A 22438-nucleotide genomic window follows, 5' to 3' on the forward strand; every position below is an offset into this window, starting at 1 on the left:
CGCATGCTGTTAACCTATTTATATTCTAATTGTAGTATTTATTTATTGTATAAGTTCTAGAGTATTCTAGTGTATTCTTTACATTGTATATGTATATTCTACAGCTATATATCTCTCTCTTCTAGTGTTGTAAGTACATATTTATATTTGAGAAAAATGAATACCACCGTTGTTGTATAGTTCTGTATATATTGATATAGGTGGAGTATGCTAAGTGTATGTTGCTGTTTACTATTTCTCTGGTGATGTCATTAATGTTTCCCATGATGAGGGAGGAACTGGAGATAAAACCCAGATTTGTACGACTACCTTTAAGTTATAGGGTAACATTGACAAACTAGTTTTAATGGTCCACTTAAGATTTGTCCGTGTTTAGATGATGGAAGTTTTCAAATAGCCAAGATCTAACCGGGGATAAATCCTGCTCTATGGCAAATGACAACCTGAAAAGTAAATATGGATTTCATCAGCATAATGATAGAAATTCACATGAAATTCATGGAGGAAATTGACAACTGGGAGCATTACTTTTCCCATTCTATAGATTGTCGTTTTAGTAGTTGATTTAAGGAAATCTTTACAAAGTATATGCAAATTCTTTACCGTCTCTGTTACCGTCCGTTAGCACCTGAAGAAGATCGACATTTCTGATGACGTTGATGTACTTGCAGGATTCTTCCAATTTTAGTCGTTGTCTAATGCACTGATTGTAAATCACTTTGTATAAAAAGCATCTACTTAAACATTTCAACAGTCGCAACATAGTTAACTCTTTACTTCCACTACTGCTCATTGCCCTGAAACACTTAAATACCAACATACATTTCTGTGTTGGCAGATGAGGCCACAGCTATCAGAATCCAAACCATAATGAAACACCAGGTCTGCAGAGTGCATTAAATGTGCTGTTTACACAGCCAGTGTGAACTTTGGATCAATTACAGCTCCATTCTTCCCTCTCCCTTATTGACTAACCCTAACCCACTATTTAACAATTGAATGTTAGCCAAAACCTAAATGCAAAGGAAATAACTTGTGACAGAGCAGACACCGATGGAGTGGAAAAACCTGAATATCAGACACGCACACGCACACACTTTGTCGTCTTTTGGTCCAGTTTACAGGAGAGCAGCTTAGTGACAGTTTCACAGACTGAAAAGCAGATTACAAAAGTTTCACCTCATTACCTAAAACAAAACCCAGTATTTTCAGGCTTTAGAAAATAACATATATATGCTGACATTAGAATGCTTTTTAACTCTTAAATATCAACATTAGAACATAAAAAAATCATCAGCCAGGCTCTAAATGAAAACAGGATTTACCTGATTCACATGTTCAGTGTAGGTGTGTAGATGAGTGACACAGCTCATTGAGGAGAGGAGGGGCGCTTCTCAAAACCAAGAATGCAAAGAAGGGATTTTAGTTCTTGGCAGAACGAACTGGCTCGCTAACGAGCACGCAGAACGAACTTGCTCGCTAACAAGCACGCAGAACGAACTGGCACGCTAACGAGCACACAGAATGAATCTTGCTCGCTAACAAGCACACAGAACAAACTGGCACGCTAACAAGCACGCAGAACGAACTTGTCGCCAACGAGCACACAGAACGCTGCTGACAGTTTGACACGATGCGTTCTTGCTGACATTGCAGAATACATCCAGCACAGAGGCCAAAGTGGTAGTGGTAGTAGTAAGAATGCTGTTCAAATGTATCATATATATATACTTTTTTTTATTATAGGACAGCAGTCTTCACACCGTTTGAAACTAATGTTAAAAATAGTTGAACGTCATTAAGATCTGATTTTTAACATGATTAATTAACAAGTAATAAATAATTATACTGTGTCATTTTAAAGTAAAACATTTAGCAGCGGATTTGTTTTTAGTTCTCCCCTCTCCTTTCTTCCACTCTGTTACACTTACACACGCGTGTTTGTGTGTAGGGGCGGAGCCCTGCCCTTCGCGAAACAGCAGAGGAGAAACTGCTAAAAGCAAGCAGTAGACCAGGGGTGTCAAACTCAATCACAGAGAGGGCCAACATTAAAAACTGGGACTACCTCGAGGGCCAAACACGGTCCACATTTATTGAACAGGATACACATATTAGATAAAGTGCAAAAAGATATGGAACATATTTAAGTCAACTGCAAACGGATTGCTGAGCAGTTCAATTTTAATTTCTGAGCTGCAAAGTCGGCAAATGCGTTCATTTCATCAGCAGAATGCTGTCGGGAACACAGCGGTGAAGATGTTTGTCAGTGTTTTGAAACACGTAGTGACCAAAGTTTCCTTCTGCATCAGAGTCTCCCACATACAGCTTGGCATCATACATGTCCGTGATCACACGGCCCTGAAACTGGAGGTTTAACAGTGAGATGCTTCATTATGTCGCACAAAAAGGCTAGCTCACATCGCCACTTTTGTCCCAGAGATCTGTGGTGTCTTTCCCTTTGCTTTCCAAAAACTTTCATTTCATTCACATTTAGATACTTCCTAAAATGTATTTTCCCGTGGTTGTCTCATGCATTGATTTAATTACCAAAACCGGCGGGCCAGTTATGACAGACATTTGATATTTTCTAGCAGGCCGGATATAATAATAATAAATTGTATTTGTAAAGCGCCTTTCAAAGCTAAAAGCAATCTCAAGACGCTAAAATGCAGGACAACAACAAAAAAAACATCAACAACAACATACATAAGAGGTTAAATAGGTCATAATTGCCTTGAGTTTGACACCCGTGCAGTAAACACTGAAACGTGCACATAACTGAGATAAATAACGTAAGCGTTTAGTTTATTTAATAAAAGAGCACCTGTTCAATGCAACACTGATACCACTATTAGTACTCGGAGACGTGTTATTCTTAAAAAAATGCACACATAAAGTTGTGTTCAAATTTATTAAATATATGGCTCTCAAGGAAATACATTAAAAAAATATTTGGCTTTTATGGCTCTCCCAGCCAAAAAGGTTCCCGACCCCTGTACTACAGAGACTGGAACATTGTGTTGGCATAAAAGGAACCGCACTAAACTGGTTCAAGTCCTATTTATCTGAGCGATCTCAGTTTGCACGTGTTAACGATAAATCCTCCATGACAGCCAAAGTCAGTCTTGGAATCCCGCAAGGTTCTGTACTTAGTCCTATTTTATTCACCTTATATATGTTTCCTTTGGGCAATATTATAAGGAACCACTCTATAAACTTTCATTGTTATGCGGATGATACCCTATTATATCTATCAGTTAAACCAGATGAAACTGAAACTGAAAATTGGCTAAACTTCAAGCATGTCTTAAGGACATAAAAACTTGGATGTCTAGCAACTTTTTGATGTTAAACACAGACAAAACTGAAGTTATTATACTTGGCCCCAAACGCCTCCAAAACGTATTTTCTAATGACATAGAAGGCTGGATGGCATTAATTTGGCCTCCAGCACCACAGTAAGGAATCTTGACATTATTTTTGAACAGGATCTGTCTTTTAACTCCCACAAAAAAACAAATCTCAAGGACTGCCTTCTTTCATCTTCGTAACATTGCAAAAATAAGACACATCCTGTCTCAAAATGATGCAGAAAAACTAGTCCATGCATTTGTTACTTCAAGGCTGGATTACTGCAACTCATTGTTATCAGGTTGTCCCAAAAAATCTCTTAAGACTTGATCCAAAATGCAGCGGCACGTGTATTGACAAGAACTAGGAAACGGGATCATATTACTCCTGTATTAGCTGCTCTGCACTGGCTCCCGGTAAAATACAGAATAGAATTCTAAATATATGGAACCAGCTTCCAGTTTGTGTTCGGGAGGCAGACACCCTCTCCACATTTAAGAGCAGGCTAAAGACTTTCCTTTTTGATAAAGCTTATAGTTAGAGTTGGCTTTTGCTTGCCTTGGATCAGCCCCTAGTTATGCTGCTATAGGCTTAGACACCTCCCTGCTCTCCTCCTTCTCTTCCTCTCTCTTCCCCTCCCTCTCCCCTCCTCTCCCTCTCTATTTGTATGCATTTATGTAAATGTTTGTTAATAACTGAATCGTGGCTGCGCCTGCTGCCCTGGTGCTGCTGGACACCGGGAAGCCTTTTTGACATTATCCTGGATTCATCCATACTTTCTCTTTTTTTGATCACAACATCATTTCTGTCAAATGTTGTATTTGTACTATGTTGTTTATCCTGTACACACATCTATTGCACGTCTGTCCGTCCTGGGGAAGGGATCCATCCTCAGTTTCTCTCCATGAGGTTTCTTCCATTTTCCCCCCATTAATTGTGGGGTTTCTTTTAGGAAGTTTTTCCTTGTGCGATGCGAGGGTCTAAGGACAGAGGGTGTCGTATGCTGTACAGTCTGTAAAGCACACTGAGACAAATGTGTCATTTGTGAGATTAAGCTATATAAATATATTTGATTTGATTTGATGTGAAATGATCATTTGTATATTGTTATATGTGCACTGTATGCTGTATACACACACAGAGACAACAGGATATCAGCATGTTGCTATATCTGGTGCAATACATGTATTGTACACTATCCCTGTTTTAAATGAACCAATAAATAAATAAAACATTTTTAAAGTGTAACATGCATGTTACCACCATATGTACAACTGCTTTTTCCTCTATCATACGGACTAAAACTCTAACATGTTTCCAAACATAGAATGTAATAAGAGAAAACCTAGAGATATCTTACAGTTGTGGGCCGGACTTTCCTCTCACATGTAAGACTTTTGTGTTGCTATAAGAGCACTGTGTGAATAAGGGGCAACAAGGCATCCAAAACTTTGGAGCACATTTTTGAATATGTATCACTTTTCGTAAAATTGCAAAGATGAGAGCCTCAAAAATCCTCAGAAGTGCTGGGACCCCTGCGCCGACAGATCAATCAACAAGTTAACAGTCAATGCTTTATTGGTAAAATGATCGTCTGAGAACACTGCCCGGAATTTTAACAATTCTTGGAAAGATGCAAACTTATGTATTGAGACAGTACTTAATAATATGACGTTTCACAAGGACACACGAACACGTCTAACAGTTTAAATAGTTCTGCTAACTGCCTGATGGTGTATGCTACTACGCATTGCCATGCCGTCACTCCACCTAAAGCTTGACGAAACCTGAAAGCTAGCTGGAAGCTACAAAGACAAGATTGTTTCCATAAGACACATCCTGTCTCAAAATGATGCAGAAAAACTAGTCCATGCATTTGTTACTTCAAGGCTGGATTACTGCAACTCATTGTTATCAGGTTGTCCCAAAAAGTCGCTTAAGACTCTTCAGTTGATCCAAAATTCAGCGGCACGTGTATTGACAAGAACAAGGAAACGGGATCATATTACTCCTGTATTAGCTGCTCTGCACTGGCTCCCGGTAAAATACAGAATAGTTCAAAATCCTTCTCCTGATTTACAAAGCAATTAATGGTCAGGCTCCAGCATATCTTAAAGATCTCATAGTACCTTATAAACCTAAACTGCAGGGTTACTTGTGGTTCCTAGAGTCTCTAAGAGTACAAGAGCCTTCAGCTATCAAGTTCCTCTCCAGTGAAACCAGCTTCCAGTTTGTGTTCGGGAGGCAGACACACTCTCCACATTTAAGAGTAGGCTAAAGTAAAGCCTTTTTGATAAAGCTTATAGTTAGGGCTGGCTCAGGTTTGCCCTGGATCAGCCCCTAGTTATGCTGCTATAGGCTTAGACTACCGGGGGACACCTCCCTGCTCTCTTCCTTCTCTTCCTCTCTCCTCCCCTCCCTCTCTTCTTCTCCCTCTCTATCTGTATGCATTTATGTAAATGTATGTTACTAACTCATCATCCGGAGTGTCTGTCTCTCATGTGGCAGGTTGCCACTGATAAAGTTTACGTCAGGATCAGGAATCGTGGCTGCGCCTGCTGCCCTGGTCCTGCTGGATACCGGGAAGCCTTATTGACATTTTCCTGGAGTCATCCATACTTTCTCTTTTTTTCAACACAACATAATTTCTGTCAAAAGTTGTATTTGTACTATGTTGTTTATCCTGTACATACAACATCTATTGCACATCTGTCCGTCCTGGGAGAGCGATCCCTCCTCAGTTGCTCTCCCTGAGGTTTCTTCCATTTTTCCCCCTTTAATTAATGGGGTTTCTTTTAGGAAGTTTTTCCTTGTGCGATGCGAGGGTCTAAGGACAGAGGGTGTCATAACCTGTACAGTCTGTAAAGCACACTGAGACAAATGTATAATTTGTGATATTGGGCTATACAAATAAATTTGATTTGATTTGATAAACTTGCACATATTTCAGTCGGGAAGGAGCATAAACCTTAAAAGTGAGTACTGTCAGAACCTTTCCAGAGCCGATGTTTGGTCGCCAAAGCTGCAATCACTGTTGACCACTGTTTCGAGTCGTCTGGGATAACACAAAATCCAGCTGCGTATATAGGGTGTTAGAGAGCATAGTGTGTTGGAGTTCTATGAGTGTATGTGTAGTCCTTTAACTCCAAACCCAACTGGTCCCACATCAGGCTCACTGAGTTGAGGATAAGTGACAGCCTGACTGCTTACTTATAGGGGATTCCACCACTCGGATCAGTGCATGCATCTTTGTCAGGGTGCCAAAGTGCTTCAGAGGAACCAAGAGCAAAGACCATTAGTGGGCTACGCCCCTACTGACAGAAGTGACATATCATACCCATAGTTTGATATAAATGGCGCTTTATAGATTGACCACTAAGCCACCATTCACACACTCACACACACATGCATACACTGGTGGCAGAGGCTACATAGAAGGTGCCACCTGCTCATCAGGAGCGACATTCACAAACGTACTCTCAGCTATTTAGGGTTCAGTATCTGGCCCATGTAGACTGCAGGGATCAAACCACCCTTCTTCCGATTAGTGATTAATCACTCCTGAGCCACAATTGTATATGTTTCCACACTTTTAGAAGCACTATCAGTTCAATTATGAATGTATCTATCCACTGGCTCTGTTGTTGTGGTTGCTGTTTGTTGACATGTGATCTCTGCTAGCACGGCACAGTATGGGACTGCACAGACAGCTCGGATGTAAGCGGATCGCCAAGAACGCCTTTGGTTTGAATCACATGACAAGGTGTTTTCTCCACCCCTTCTGTTTTTATTTAGATATTTAGATAGAAAACTGATACCATAAACAGAGTACAGTGAATCTGTATAGTACACATAGTATATATCCACATGTGTAACATTGATTCATCGATGCAAACATCCACTAATGCCTTAAAACATACTTTATATCCATCTATTCAGAATGCATAACTACAACCAATGTACACATGACTCACTCCTGAGTCAGCAGTCTCCACACACCATAGTTAGTGGGGGCAGAGAGTACAAAGCTTCTTTTAAAGTGGACCCTTCTCCAGACTGGAGACCTGTTTCTGTGAAGATATGAGTCTGGGTAAAGGGGTGCATGGCATCATATGTTACAGTAAACCGATTTCATGCTAAAGTCTGGTATGGTGGATTTGTTTCTGCTGGAGCCACATGTTGTAGGTGACGTGAGGTCAGTTTACAAATTAAGAAGATTTTACTCATCATGGTTAGTCCTACTAAGCCTGTGAAACAGTTTAATGATGTGTCCTGAGGCTCTGGTAGGAAGTAATGAATAAAATAACTCCAGTGATGTCACCAGCATTATTTTTGCTTGGGCTTGGAGACACATTTTTAACCAGAAGCCTTCATTACAAACTTTGGATGTGGAGTTTGAAAACCATTCTATTTGATTTTCGATTCTATTTAGTTTTTAGCACTGATGGTTGTGCCACTATCTTTGAGCCACAGGCTCCTGGTAAACTGTGATGTGTTGTCTTTGAGCCACAAACTCCTGGTAAACTGTGCTGTGTTGTCTTTGAGCTGTGGGCTGCTGGTAAACTGAGCTGTGTTGTCTTTGAGCTGTGGGCTGCTGGTAAACTGAGCTATGTTGTCTTTGAGCCGCAGGCTCCCAGTAAGCTACATTGCGTTGTCTTTGAGCTGCAAGCTCCGGTAAGCTATGTCTTGTGGCAGTGGGGTGTGGTTACGGCGCTGGCTGCTGGTGGACAGGAGGGAGTAACTCAGTCAGAGATCAGAACTAATAACACCACCATGCAAGGCATGTTGGGTAACAATATGCTGAGGTAGTTGGTGTTACCGCTGTTAAACGGTGTTCAGTCATTTTTACTTGCCCACCGCCCCCGCCATCATTTTGCTTTTTTTTATTAGATATAAAACCAGGGGCTAAAGTTGGTGCTATTGCTTTGTCAAGAATCATAGATATATTCAAACTAAAATGGTAGGTGAACAACATTTCATTAGGAAAGGGGATAGAGAAAGAAGGTCATAACAATTGGAAGATTGGAAACTGGTATTGATTTTAGAAAGAGGAGAGAGAGAGATGCTGGGAAAGGCAAAAAAGATGGAAAGAGTAGTTAGGGAGTGGGTGAAGAGTGAAAACGACAACAGAGACAGCAGGGAAGGCAAAGCTCCGACAGAGATAACAGAAGTGGAATGTTATGTATAGAGAGAGAAAGAGTCTTGTAAAAATAAATATTTAAATTAAATAAAAAGAGGAGATAAGCACTCTATTTCAGCCCATAAAAAATTTGTAAAATATATGTAAAATATGATTCCTCAATGGCAGAGAAACAGTTTCCTATTATCCCCATCTCTCTCTATCTGCCTCCCTGCCACCAGTGAGCCGCCATGCAAATAGAGCCAGAATGGAGCCTCTTCTCTGCCTAACAGGAGGCGACAGGGAGCCTGATGTCTAATAATGTCTAGCATCTCGTTCAGAGATTAGACACAGCAACACGGAAGAGAGGCATGTAGTGAGGGAGAGGAATCTCCAGGAGCTTACATAAGCTTTGTTCTGTGAATGGGGGAAGCCATTACAGGTGTACACAGCAGGCAAACACCCAAAGACATATTTCCTAAATACTAATTTAATGTGTGTTCATCAACCACAGTATGATAAATGCTGTTATATGAATCTACATTTTAACAGCATTATCCTACACTAATCAGGTAACTTTCCCCCAAAAAGGCAGTAATGTAAATAATATGCTGGTTGGTAGCTTATGTTATAACAACACATCCTATTTTATCACATATCACATATTTTCTATGTAAAATCTAGATTTGCAAATTAACTTCTAATTATAGCTGTCTAAAAGGAATCAGTCGTCGACCAAAATCAGCCACTAACAGTTGTGTCAGAAAGGTAACTTTATTTGTTCATGTTGTTTGTTAGCTTGTTAGCTTGTAACTGGCAGTGGCTGTGTTTTTGGTTGAGAAACTTTAATATCTAGTGGGATTTTTTTGTAGATATGGAAGTAAGAAGGGTCCAGTTTATATCTAAAAACTGCACATTGTACATGTTTGCTTTCACAACTTCCGCTATTCTAATGCTAACTGTGGCTCTCTGTAAAGACAGGTCTGCTCTGTGCTGGTGTCACGCGTTCCACCCACTATTAGTTTGTTTTCACCTTGTCAGTAATTCTCTTATCATTTCAGATTCTGGTTCATCCTCACTGCCTGCAATCAACTTATTCCCCTCACCTGGTTTCCACAGCCCATCTTCACACCTGCTTCTCATTCCCTTATTAGTTCTCTCAGAGGATATATACCAGTTCTCTCCCACTTGTTCCCGGCCAGATTGTCTTGTGTTTTCCTGCCAAGCTCTCCAGCGATCGTCTAGTTTACCTGTTTAGTTTTCCTGACCTGCCCGTTTTGACCCTGCCTGTTTCTGGACTCCGATTCTTCTGCCTGCTCCTTACTGGATTTGTTTGCCTTTTGGACTGATTTACTGGTATTTGACCCTGCCTGGATAACTAAGTAAACTGAACTATATTATATTCTGCCTGTCTCTGTGTCGTGCTTTTGGGTTCAGTTCTGTCGGTTCCAGCGAACCTTACAGTTGGAGGTTTTACGTTTCTTTGCCGGTGTTCTGTTGAATACTGTTTCCCTTTCGATATGTCTATTAATTTGTGTTAGAAAACTGTAGTTGGCTATTTCAAATGTGTAATCTAATCTAGCTTTCCCCAGGTATGTTTGAATCTCAAGTGTCAGGGGTAATATTAAAATGTATATGAGAAACACATTTTGTAATTGAGGGGATCTTTAATTAGAGCTGCAAATACCTTACAAATGTAACAGTACTGGAGTAAATGCACTCTGTTGTTTTATGTTTGCAGCAAGCCTCGATATGATAATGATGTAATAGTGGGAGTGAGCAGAGACCGATAAAAAGTTTGACACAATGTCGTTTAAAGTGTGACTAAAAGTTTGGGAAGGAGTCATTAGAGACAGGGCTCTGTTATATAATAATGTTAATCTTTATATGTATATCAGATAATAGACCTCCAAAAGAATAGCACCTGGTGTTATGCTATTATTGCCATATATTGTACTACATTTCTACAGCTGAGTGTACACACACACACCCTTAAAAAAGACCAGCAGCACAATGTAATGCACATTATACACATTACTGTATAACATTTGAGCAAAGATGAAAGATGGACTGATGAGGGACAAAGAGGAGAAACTCTTCTCTTCCCGAATTGCAATACACATGTCTTACACTGGAATACATGTGAGGTGGCATGTGGGGCTCCAGTATTATGACAGACAGCGCAAAGCTAAAAGTAGAGCACATCTATCCTCGTGTCTTCAGAACATCTCCCTGTGACACAAAACATCGCTCATCCTGTCTGTTTCTATTCTTCTGACCTTCTGTCTGTTTGTTCATGTGCATCTCTGCACCATTCTCTCCACCCACCTCTTCTGCATGGTACTTTACAATCTAGCTGCTGTGAAATGTAATACAAATACTACTAGTAATACTGTTTAAGGAGTATTTTCAACATATAGAGATATCTGAAGTTATGTTTGACAAATATGTAGAATATTACACAAATACTGCTTTTATATTGTGCTGTAAGTTTCACTGGTTGTGTGTTTTGACATTGTCACAACTGTAGGAATCACTGTTATACCTGTGCTGTGATAACGTTTTTTCAGAGACATCAATTATATAGTATGTTTTCACCTTCACTTGTAAGTCATCTCAAACTTCGCACAGCAACAAATGTTTCTACATTTATTGGCCAGTAAATTAAGTCTCCGATTTTCTTTTTGTCTTCAGTCAACTCTTCAGGTGAGCTGCAAGGTATCAGATCTGATTTATTAGAGATTTATTCAACTAAAACAACCCTGAAATCACACCTGTGTTTCAGGTTCATACACACTGTTAGATCCCGTAGAAACATGAACTCCGTTTTCAAATGGACTTGCAGGTCACTCATTCATTGGCCAGCTGTTTGGAGCATCACTGACCTGTGGAGCAGTCTCAGAGCAGTTTTTGTTTGATTGCAGTTAGTTTGCCAAATGAAACTCTGTCCTTCCCCTGCTGCCATCAGCCAGCAGTAAGCATTCTAACACATTACAAAACACACAGGCACAGTTAGAGAACACAAAGTGACACACTCTTTTTTCCCTTCTCCTTCAATTAAAGTCGGCTTAATTACTCTCTTAATCCAAGCACCCTCTGTGAGAAACCAATACAGAGGAGACACTGAACAAAGACAAGTAAACACATTAGACCATCAAACACATTACACCGCACTGCTGTCAAACACTCACAGAGCAAACGCCGCTTTTCATAGAGGCGGAAAACGAAAGATTTCGAAAAAGCTGTACCTTTGCTTTTAGCTAGGAGAGGAGGAGAAGACGGAACAGAGGATCCACAGCCGAGAGAGCCCAGACAGGGAGGAAGAAGAGGAGACGTGAGTTCAAATTCTACAAGACACCAAACGTATCAATGAATAAATGTTTACATGCCGTGGGGATGAACGATGTACAATAGCAACTGTACATCACGAAACACTTGAAACATGCATCAGGCAGGATGTTTGAATGTCCTTACGAAGGCAGACTGCACTAATGCTGGAGTTTGAAGTTGGAACTTTCGCACATACCACTGCACAATTAATTGAATATTAATTTGCGAAGAAAAAAAACTATCCTGGGTGGGGGAATTCAGGGGATTCAGCTCGCCGGGCTCAGCGGCTACAGTAGACCGGTGACTGGTGAAGGTTGACTTCACAGCACCCCTCGGCAGACATCGTGGACTTAGTGCTCGCCATGTCTACAACCCAACGCAACAGTGATGAGACAGAGCCGTCTCATTAACCAGGCTTTGTGGGTGGGACTTTTTTGCCGTTTCGTCACCATTTATATTGTATAGATATAAATGGGGATATCAATGTCTTTATAATGTCCAATGGTTTATTAGAGCACAACATTTTTGGGCCATAATCTCTTAGCCTTAATAACTCAGATAGTTTGTAATGCCTTCATTTTAGGACTATATTTTTCAGCTTTGTACGGCAGTAGAGCAAAATAACAAAATGTATGTAGAACCGTGCCTTTCACATATTTTCCACAGCAACACCAAAACATGCAGATCTACACTACAAACACAATAAAGACATGATAGATGATGGAGAGGCATACCTTGTTCTGCCATCATATGTGCAAGGCCTTGAGAAGATAAAAGAGAGGGAAGGGAAAGAAAGACGGGAACACTTCAGAAAAGAGCACACTCCATTCAATACTCTCTGGTATTGTGATGATACATGTTTTCCCAGGAGGGAAAGTATGGCATCAGAACAAACAGGTCACACAAAGCTTCCTGTGGCTTTCTTCAGAAGAAATACCAGCATGTTAGGAGAAGTGGTAGAAAACATTTAACCCCTTCTCTCACATTCACTGACTGAAACCTTCTATAACGGATCTTTCTGGCCATTTGAGGGCAGCGAACACAAGTAAGCATGTTGTATATTACATTACATTACAGGTCATTTAGCAGACACTCTTATCCAGAGTGACTTACAGTGAACTAACTACAGGGACAGTCTCCCTGGAGCAACTCAGGCTTAAGTACCTTGCTCAGGAGTACAATGGTGAACTCACAACCTTCTGGTTTGGAAGGCGTACCACCAGACCACTAGGCCACCATATCTATATCTATATCTATATATATCTCTATCCTGCCTGTTTTTTGTTGCATGTTCTACCTGCACACTTCTTTATGTTCTCTCCTTTTCTTTTTGGCAGCTTTTTAAAACAGTCAATTTCTGTTAGACCATGATGTAGCAGTAAACTCCTGTTTAGCTGGAACGGGTTGCCAGTTGCCTCAAAAAGCAGAATCACAAAGCCGATACTGTGTTTGTATTACTCTAGGCTGTCTGGAAATCTGCAGCTATACAAATAATTGCTATGGTTGTCATATATTTACATGTTTTCCATTCAAACTCACCTGGCATATTGTTGACCTCTGGAATACAAGGAGACAGAGAAAACAAACAAACAAAGTCAGCATTAGAAACACTCTTATTACTTGCATGTTGACTCTCATGCAAAATAAAATACACTTCATGTCCATACAGAGGGCTGGCAGAGGGCGCAGCCATGTGCATGTCATTTACAACGCAGAAGGTTTTAGCAATGAGGTGTTAAAGCAGCAACAGTTGGTTTTGAACCATCATTCAGACATTGTCGATGAAATTCAGAGAGAATTATATCCAGCATGAAGAAAAAGGCATCTCTTTCCTCCATGTATAAACACACTGATGACACTTTTAGTATGCCGTTGTCTTTCAGTGCAGACACATTACCTTGTTTGATCGGTATCCTCAGGTACTGTTGCTTAATTATAAAGATACAAAACAAAAAGGCAACACAAAAGCCAAAAGAAGGTTTGAGTGAAGGAATAAAAGAACAAACCCCAGAGTCCCTCGAGGTTGAAATGTTGTGCAAAGTGTGCGACATATTAAAGAACATACTGATGATTTTGCTATTCTCAGAGCCCCTGCAGTGGGTCAAGTGAGTTAAAGCCCTGCGGCCCTGAACACATAAATTCATGATTCCTCTGGAAATATGACTCTTTGAGCTTTTATCAAAGATTAAAGTAGCAGTAGCGTGGACATTTTGACCTGAGGGTGGCAACATATAAAAAGTATTAGGTCAAAGAAATGCTCTTTGGATTCACCTGTATGTCAACAACATAGGATTAAGAGCGCAGGTACACCGAGCGACAACCTCCAGGGCCGAGCAGTGAAACAACGCACAAGTATCAGAAACTGCAGTTCATCGAAAGGCCACTTGAGGCTCCAAAAGGGAGTCGATGTCCATGGACCCAAATGGCCAACTTTACAGCAAAAATATAAATGTTTAAAAAATGGTTTTGGTCTCTATCGCTAATTTTCCTATTCATGACAACTGTATATGCGATGATTTTTTTAAGTTACGCATTATTAAGGTTGTGGTCTCTTTGAGTGACAGGTGGGTGCTGTCTCAGGTAGCTAACCGCTTGCTGTTTGCTCAGCTGCGTGACCCTGGGTTGACATTTATTGCACCGACGATGCCCATTTTTGGATTAGCCTGGAATTAGACAGTGGCTGCCACTGCCAAGATGGCGACGGCATCAAAACAATTCTTCAGAAACCCATAGGTGACGACCAGGGAAGCAGTCCTGTGTCTGCAAAACACAAGTCGATTCCTCGTCTCTGCCGCTCAGAACCAAGCCATCATACAAACACATGAAAACACAAGTGCCACAGTAAACACAGATATCTAAGCTCCACATGGAGATTATAAAATAGCAGAGATATTTAGACTCTCAGAGACTGACAGACTTACACAGGAGTGATGCACAGTAAATATATCAACACTAGAAGAGAGATATAGCTGTAGAATACAATACACTATGTAAAGATCACACTACAATACTCTAAAACTTGTACAATAAATATGACAAACTACTACAACTAGAATATAAACAGGGTAACATACTATAGTTTAATAACTGATGGTTTTGAGCCGGTTTAGAGGTGAAATACTGCCCACTATTTCTTTGGAGGCTCAGAACTACACATTGAACCTTTAACAAAATAAAGCTCTCAACCACAAATAACAGATTTTTGCCAAATAATTCATTGCAGTATCCTCAGTATGACTCCCCTCAAACCCGAGCTCCATTAACATTACATTATTACATTACAGTTCGGACGTCAATGAGCTCGTTCCACCATTTTGGAGCAGGACAGCAAACAGGTTTTATTTGAGGGGAATCTGGGTCCCACTCGCAGTGAGAGAGCAGCGAGCCGATTGGCCGATGCAGAGCGAAGTGAACGTGCTGTGGTGTATGGTTTGACCATGGCCTGGATGTAGGAAGGGGCCGATCCATTCACAGCACGGTAGGCCAGCACCAGAGTCTTGAAGCAGATTCGGGCAGCCACTGGTAGCCAGTGAAGGGAGCGGAGGAGTGGTGCATTGTGGGAGAACTGGGGTAGGTTGAAGACCAGTCAGGCTGCTGCATTCTGGATGAGCTATAGAGGTTGGATGGCACATGTAGGCAGTCCAGCGAGGAGGGTTGCAGTAGTCAAGGCGTGAGATGACAAAAGCCTGGACCAGAACCTGCGTCACCTTCTGAGTCAGTAGGGGACGTATCCTCCTGATGTTGTACAGAGTGTGTCTGCAGGAGGAGACGTGTCCTCCTGATGTTGTACAGAGTGTGTCTGCAGGAGGGGACGTCTCCTCCTGATGTTGTACAGAGTGTGTCTGGAGGAGGGGGCTGTTACAGCGATGCTGACGGTCGTCCAGTGTCACACAAAGATTCCAGAGTCGGGGAAACAACTAACAGACACTTGTGACACGAGTATCACCTGCTGGGAGTCCTCGGCAGCAGCCTCCTCTTGCCCCTGTTCTCTGTAATGTGTAACTTTAATGTGTAATCAGCCTGCTCATCTGTCTAGCCCTTATGAAGCCTGTTTGCTTTTTCTCATTCACATTTTGATTCAGCTCCCCTATTCCTGTCTTGATTTAATTTGTTTATTCCCGATAAATTCCCACTTGATGTCTGACGTTACTTGAACGGACACACTGAAGCGGTGAGGGGAGGTGACGACTGGCCGGTACCACCTGCCTTACAGCAGTAGTATTAATCATTTCGGGACTGTGTAACCCCTAAACAGATGGGCTGTTCCAACATCAAGTGGGCCAAAATGGCAATTTCCCCCCGCCCCCCCACGTTTCTGGTGGTGGCCTTAGCCGGCCGGCCCATCTGGCATTTACTAGAATTGCCAGATTGCCACTCCGAGCCTGCTGGTTACTCTACCAATAACGCCCGATGGCAACATTTAAATGGTGGTAAGATATAATGTCATGTCTTGTCAAAAGGACAATATGTTAGAAGTAAGACATTGTATTTCAAGTTATTAAAAATGAGTGATGATAATAAGATGATGTATCTGTTCCACAAATTGTGATCCAGAATATGATATAGAACTCCCATTTGTGAGCTTTTCAATTAAAATTTCTAAACAGAACTGTAGCCACGAAACAAATGCTAACATGGTAACAGGCTGCATACTTATGGGTGGCTTATTGGAAAAATATTTTTATTGAACACAAACATGGAGAATAACTTACACTGAATTATTTAAATTTATCATGAAACACCATGGCATAGGATCAACATTTCTCTAACAAGAAGTAATTTTGTATAGCAACAAAGACTCGAAGACTGACTAGATTGACAAAGGGGAGGTGATACTTCTTCTTCACTATTATTATTGAAACATTAAACGTTTAAGTAATTAGACAAATTAGAATAGGGGTAAGGGTTTTATTTGATAAAGTTGACTTATCTTTGGGGAACCATGAACATTGCTGACAAATTATGGCTGTCAGATCTTTGAGTTGATATTTAAAAGGCCCTAACACCTTTGTATTGAAATGTATACTGTATGTGGCTTTACTTAGTTCGGCCACTCACAGAAATGAAGTAGCTGGAAAATGAGTAAAGGGTAATTGAATTGGGATGCAGTGAATGTTCATAGTTGGGAGTAATTGGGCATGTTAGGGTGATAATGTGCATATAATGCAAGCAGATATAAGTCAATCAGATATGCATTAGATATTAATTCAGTTTCACATGTGGACTTGTTTCAGCTGTGGAATGAGTTGCTCAAATGGTCATTTGGGAGAGGGTGTGTGTGTGTGTGTGTGTGTGTGTGTGTGTGTGTGTGTGTGTGTGTGTGTGTGTGTGTGTGTGTGTGTGTGTGTGTGTGTGTGTGTGTGTGTGTGGACAGAGAGAGATGACACATGCAAACACATACACATTTAATGAGGTACCAGTCAACAAAACAATCAAACAGTGATAGGTACACTCCCAGTGGCATTTAACACAATACAGTTATGTATCAGGGAGCTCTGAACTATTTTTTTTCTGTTATGAATGAAATAAATCTATATCCTCCAACTCTCCAGATAAATTTCTCCCAGAAATGCAATCCAAACAGATTTGGGTATTTCTTTGGGGTGACTCATCGGCACTTTGAAAAACGTATTTATTCATCAGAGGACACATAATCTATGTAAGAGTATGACTCCCTCTTTTAATTCAATACCCAAAAGGTGACGCAAGGATAGCGAGGGATTAGAGCTCAAAGTGGATTACTTAAAGGGATGATTCATGATGTTTTGGATGAAGTGGGAGAGTGCAGTGATTAATGAGGAATTTCAAATTCTGTTTTCTTTCATCAGCGCTGGTTTAGCTTATTGTTTCCTGCACATTATTAACATGGAAGGTAAATCAGCAAATGGATTGTATGTACAGTACACACACCACGCCCACAGGATCAAGTATTGAGTCAATACAGTGGTGAGGGCTTGATTATTACCATTGTCATCATCAATATTTCAACAGCCATAATCTTACTGACCGATTTCACCAGCAGCCAGGTTTTATGTTGATATGAACATACGGGTGGCTGGACAAACAGCCTGAGAGGGCAGCTGAAGACATTTGCTCATATTGAGGTGTCCACGGCAGCTGGTCGACCCTCAACTGGGTGACAGCACCACACTGCTGAAACTCGATATAGAGGGAACCACAAACTGAAAGAGGTTGTGCTTTCTGGTTTCTGGGTCGAAGCTTCCTGAGCCTCTCTGGTCTGGTGTATCCGTACCTTCTTCTTGACCACCAGAGACAAAACGCTGTTATTCAGGCGGTAGGGATCCTTCATGATTCTCTTTGCCTTATTCTTGCAGTGCCTGGTGTAAATATCCTTTAGGCAGGGTAGAGCATCGCGTATAACATGTTTAGCCGAACAAAGCACTCTTTACACTCTTTACGCTTACCAGTCAGGGAAGGTCCCTGTCAGCACACCCTCAATGGTGCAGAAGTAGAAATTCCTCACTATTTGAGAGAATATACTGAATTCCCTGCGACTGAGGTGAAACAGTCTCTGCCTTGACATTCTAACCACTGAGCCAGTATGCATTGTGATGTAGTACAGCACACGTGGAAACCAAGGCACTTGAAGCTGTCCACACTCTCCACCAAGGACCAGTCGGTATTAAGGGACTTCCCTGCTCAAACTGTCAAAAGTCAACTGTCCACTCATTAGTCTTGCTACGTTCACATGTAGGTTGTTGACCCAGCAGCGGGGGCCTTGACTTCCTTCAGGTAGGCCTTCTCATTGTTCTCTGATCAGGTCCACCCCAGTTGTGTCGTCAGCATGCTTGATGGTGGTGTTGAAGTAAAGAATGGTTACAAAATCATTTATATACAGGGAGTACAGCATGGGGCTCAAAATGGGCCCTGGGATGCAGCGGTGTTGAGTATGAGAGGATGGAAGAGTTGTGTCCACCCATCCTCACCACCTGGGGTCTGCCCATCAGGAAGTCAAGGATCCACATGCACCTGCATTTATGTCTGGTCCCATTTGAGGTATCAGGTTATTATTAGGGCTGTCAAGCGATTCAAAAAATCAATCTAATTAATTACAAGCTTTGTGATTAATTAATCGTGATTAATCGCATATAACAATATTTGCTGTGAGAGCTCCGTGCAACGGGGGGGGGGGGGCTGTCAGAGCTCCGTGCTCCGTGCTTTCTGAGCTCCGTGCGACGGGGGGCCGGGCGCCGGGGACGGGTACAGTGTCAGAGCTCCGTGCTCCGTGCTTTCTGAGCTCCGTGCGATGGGCGCCTGGGACGGGTGCTCCGTGCTGTCGGACCAAAAGTCAGGGACATCTAGGAGCGCGATTAATCTGCGTTAATATTTTTAACGCGTTATTTTTTCTGTGATTAATTAATCGAAATGAACGCGTTAATTCGACAGCTCTAGTTATTATTTAATTATTTAAGGGTGTGGGAGAAGTTCGGAGAAGCTATGGAGAAGGACTTTCGGTCGGCACCAAGGTGCTTCTGGAAAACCATCCGGCACCTCAGGAGGGGGAAGCGAGGAACCATCCAAGCTGTGTACAGCAAGGGTGGGACCCTGCTGACTTCAACTGAGAAGGTTATCGGCCGGTGGAAGGAGCACTTTGAGGAACTCCTGAATCCGACTAATACGCCCTCTATGGTTGAGGCAGAGCTGGAAGCTGATGGGGGATCATCGTCAATTTCCCTGATGGAAGTCACTGAGGTAGTCAAACAACTCCACAGTGGCAAAGCCGCAGGGGTTGATGAGATCCGTCCAGAAATGCTGAAGGCTTTGGGTGTTGAGGGGCTGTCTTGGTTGACACGCCTCGTCAACATTGCGTGGAAGTCTGGGACAGTGCCTAGGGGTTGGCAGACCGGGGTGGTGGTTCCCCTATTTAAAAAGGGGGACCAGAGAGTGTGTGCCAACTACAGGGGTATCACACTTCTCAGCCTCCCTGGTAAAGTCTACTCCAAGGTACTGGAAAGGAGGGTTCGGCCGGTAGTCGAACCTCTGATTGAAGAGGAACAATGCGGATTCCGTCCTGGTCGTGGAACAACGGACCAACTCTTCACTCTCGCAAGGATCCTGGAGGGGGCCTGGGAGTACGCCCATCCGGTCTACATGTGTTTTGTGGATCTGGAGAAGGCGTATGACCGGGTCCCCCGGGTGATACTGTGGGAGGTGCTGCGGGAGTATGGGGTGAGGGGGTCACTTTTGAGGGCCATCCAATCCCTGTACGCCCAAAGCGAGAGTTGTGTCCGGATACTCGGCAGTAAGTCGGACTCGTTTCCAGTGAATGTTGGCCTCCGCCAGGGCTGCGCTTTATCACCAATCCTGTTCGTGATTTTCATGGATAGGATATCGAGGCGTAGTCGTGGAGGAGAGGGGTTGCAGTTCGGTGACCTGAGGATCTCATCGCTGCTCTTTGCAGATGATGTGGTCCTTATGGCATCATCGGTCTGTGACCTTCAACAGTCACTTGATCGGTTCGCAGCCGAGTGTGAAGCGGTTGGGATGAGGATCAGCACCTCCAAATCTGAGGCCATGGCTCTCAGCAGGAAACCGGTGGATTGCCTACTCCGGGTAGGGAATGAGCCATTACCCCATGTGAAGGAGTTCAAGTACCTCGGGGTCTTGTTTGCGAGTGAGGGGACAATGGAGCGAGAGATTGGCCGGAGAATCGGAGCAGCGGGGGCGGTATTACAGTCACTTTACCGCACCGTTGTGACGAAAAGACAGCTGAGCCAGAAGGCAAAGCTCTCAATCTACCGGTCGATCTTTGTTCCTACCCTCACCTATGGTCATGAAGGCTGGGTCATGACCGAAAGAACGAGATCACGGGTACAAGCGGCCGAAATGGGTTTTCTCAGACGGGTGGCTGGCGTCTCCCTTAGAGATAGGGTGAGAAGCTCAGCCATCCATGAGAGACTCGGAGTAGAGCCGCTGCTCCTTTACGTTGAAAGGAGCCAGTTCAGGTGGTTCGGGCATCTAGTAAGGATGCCACCTGGGCGCCTCCCTAGGGAGGTGTTCCAGGCACGTCCAGCTGGGAGGAGACCCCGGGGAAGACCCAGGACTCGGTGGAGAGATTATATCTCCTCTCTGGCCTGGGAATGCCTCAGGATCCCCCAGTCGGAGCTGGAGGATGTGGCCCGGAGAAGGGAAGATTGGGGTTCCTTACTGGAGCTGCTGCCCCCGCGACCCGATCCCGGATAAGCGGTAGACGATGGATGGATGGAATTACTTTTAAGAAAAGTAACTAGTAACTGTAACTGATTACAAATGTTCAGTACCTTGCCCGACACTGCCTGTGTGAAACATAACATACAGTATATCTCAAAAGTGAGTACACCCTTTAGATTTTTGCAAATATTCTGTTATATCCTTTCAGGGGATAACATTATCCTACTGAAACTTTGATATAACTTAAAGTAGTCAGTGTGCTGCTTGAATAACAGTATAGATTTATTGTCCTTTCAAAATTACTCAGTACACAGCTGTTAATGTCTAAACAGCTGGCAACAAAAGTGAGTACACCCCATAGTGAACATGTCCTAATTGTGCCCAATGATGTTGTTTTCCCGCCCTGGTGTCATGTGACTCGTTAGTGTTACAAGGATTCAGGTGTAAATGATAAGCAGGGCTGTTAAATTTGGTGTTTTGGGCACAATTCTCTCTGAATGCTGGACAACATGGCACCTCATGGCAAGGAACTCTCTGAGCGGCTGAAAAAAAGGATTATTGCGCTTCACAAAGATGGCCTTGGCTATAAGAAGATTGCCAACACCATGAAAATGAGTTGCAGCACAGTGGCTAAGATCATACAGCGGTTTTCCAGGACAGGTTCCACTCGGAACAGGCCTCGCCAGGGTCGACCAAAGAAGTTGAGTCCACATGCTCAGCGTCATATCCAGAGGTTGGTTTCCAAAAATAGACGTGCGAGTGCTTCCAGCATTGCTGCAGAGGTTGCAGAAGTGGGATGTCAGCCTGTCAGTGCCCAGACCATACGCCGCACACTGCATCAAATCGGTTTGTATGGCCGTCGCCCCAGACAGAAGCCCCTTCTGAAACCGATGCATAAGAAAGCCCGCAAACAGTTTGCTGAAGACAATGAATCCAAGAACATGAGTTACTGGAACCATGTCCTGTGGTCTGATGAGACCAAAATAAACCTGTTTGGGTCAGATGGTGTCCGGCGTGTGTGGCGGCACCCTGGTGAGGAGTACCAAGACAAATGTGTTTTGCCTACAGTCAAGCATGGTGGTGGCAGCATCATGGTCTGGGGCTGCATGAGTGCTGCCGGCACTGGGGAGCTGCATTTCATTGAGGGACACATGAATTCCAATATATACTGTGACATCCTGCAGCAGAGCATGATCCCCTCTCTTCGGAAACTGGGCCGTAGGGCAGTTTTCCAACATGATAATGACCCTAAACACACCTCCAAGATGACAACGGCCTTGCTGAAGAAGCTGAAGGTTAAGGTGATGGACTGGCCAAGTATGTCTCCAGACCTAAACCCAATTGAGCACATGTGGGGCATCCTCAAGAGGAAGGTGGAGGAGTGCAAGGTGTCCAACATCCGTGCGCTCCGTGATGTCGTCGTGGAGGAGTGGAAGAAGATTCCAGAAGCAACCTGTGCAGCTCTGG

The 22438-nt window shown here is 42.8% G+C and overlaps 1 protein-coding gene across 6 annotated transcripts in view; it reads right to left on the reverse strand.

Moving 5' to 3' along the window:
- Nucleotides 1-22438, reverse strand: part of nrxn3a (neurexin 3a) — a 200037-nt gene that overhangs the window by 159520 nt on the left and 18079 nt on the right. For all 6 annotated transcript variants that reach the window (XR_003834345.1, XM_029459906.1, XM_029459905.1 and 3 more), the window contains exons 3-5: nucleotides 13340-13357; nucleotides 12535-12561; nucleotides 11719-11730 (exon numbers count right to left, since the gene is read on the reverse strand). Coding sequence is in view for 5 of the 6 variants with exons in the window: in XM_029459906.1 (XP_029315766.1) it covers nucleotides 11719-11730; nucleotides 12535-12561; nucleotides 13340-13357 (57 nt within the window). In the remaining variant the exon portion in view is untranslated. The remainder of the gene's footprint in view (nucleotides 1-11718; nucleotides 11731-12534; nucleotides 12562-13339; nucleotides 13358-22438) is intronic.

The sequence above is a fragment of the Cottoperca gobio genome, chromosome 22 (assembly GCF_900634415.1).
Source record: "Cottoperca gobio chromosome 22, fCotGob3.1, whole genome shotgun sequence".
NCBI classification, from domain to species: Eukaryota; Metazoa; Chordata; class Actinopteri; order Perciformes; family Bovichtidae; genus Cottoperca; species Cottoperca gobio.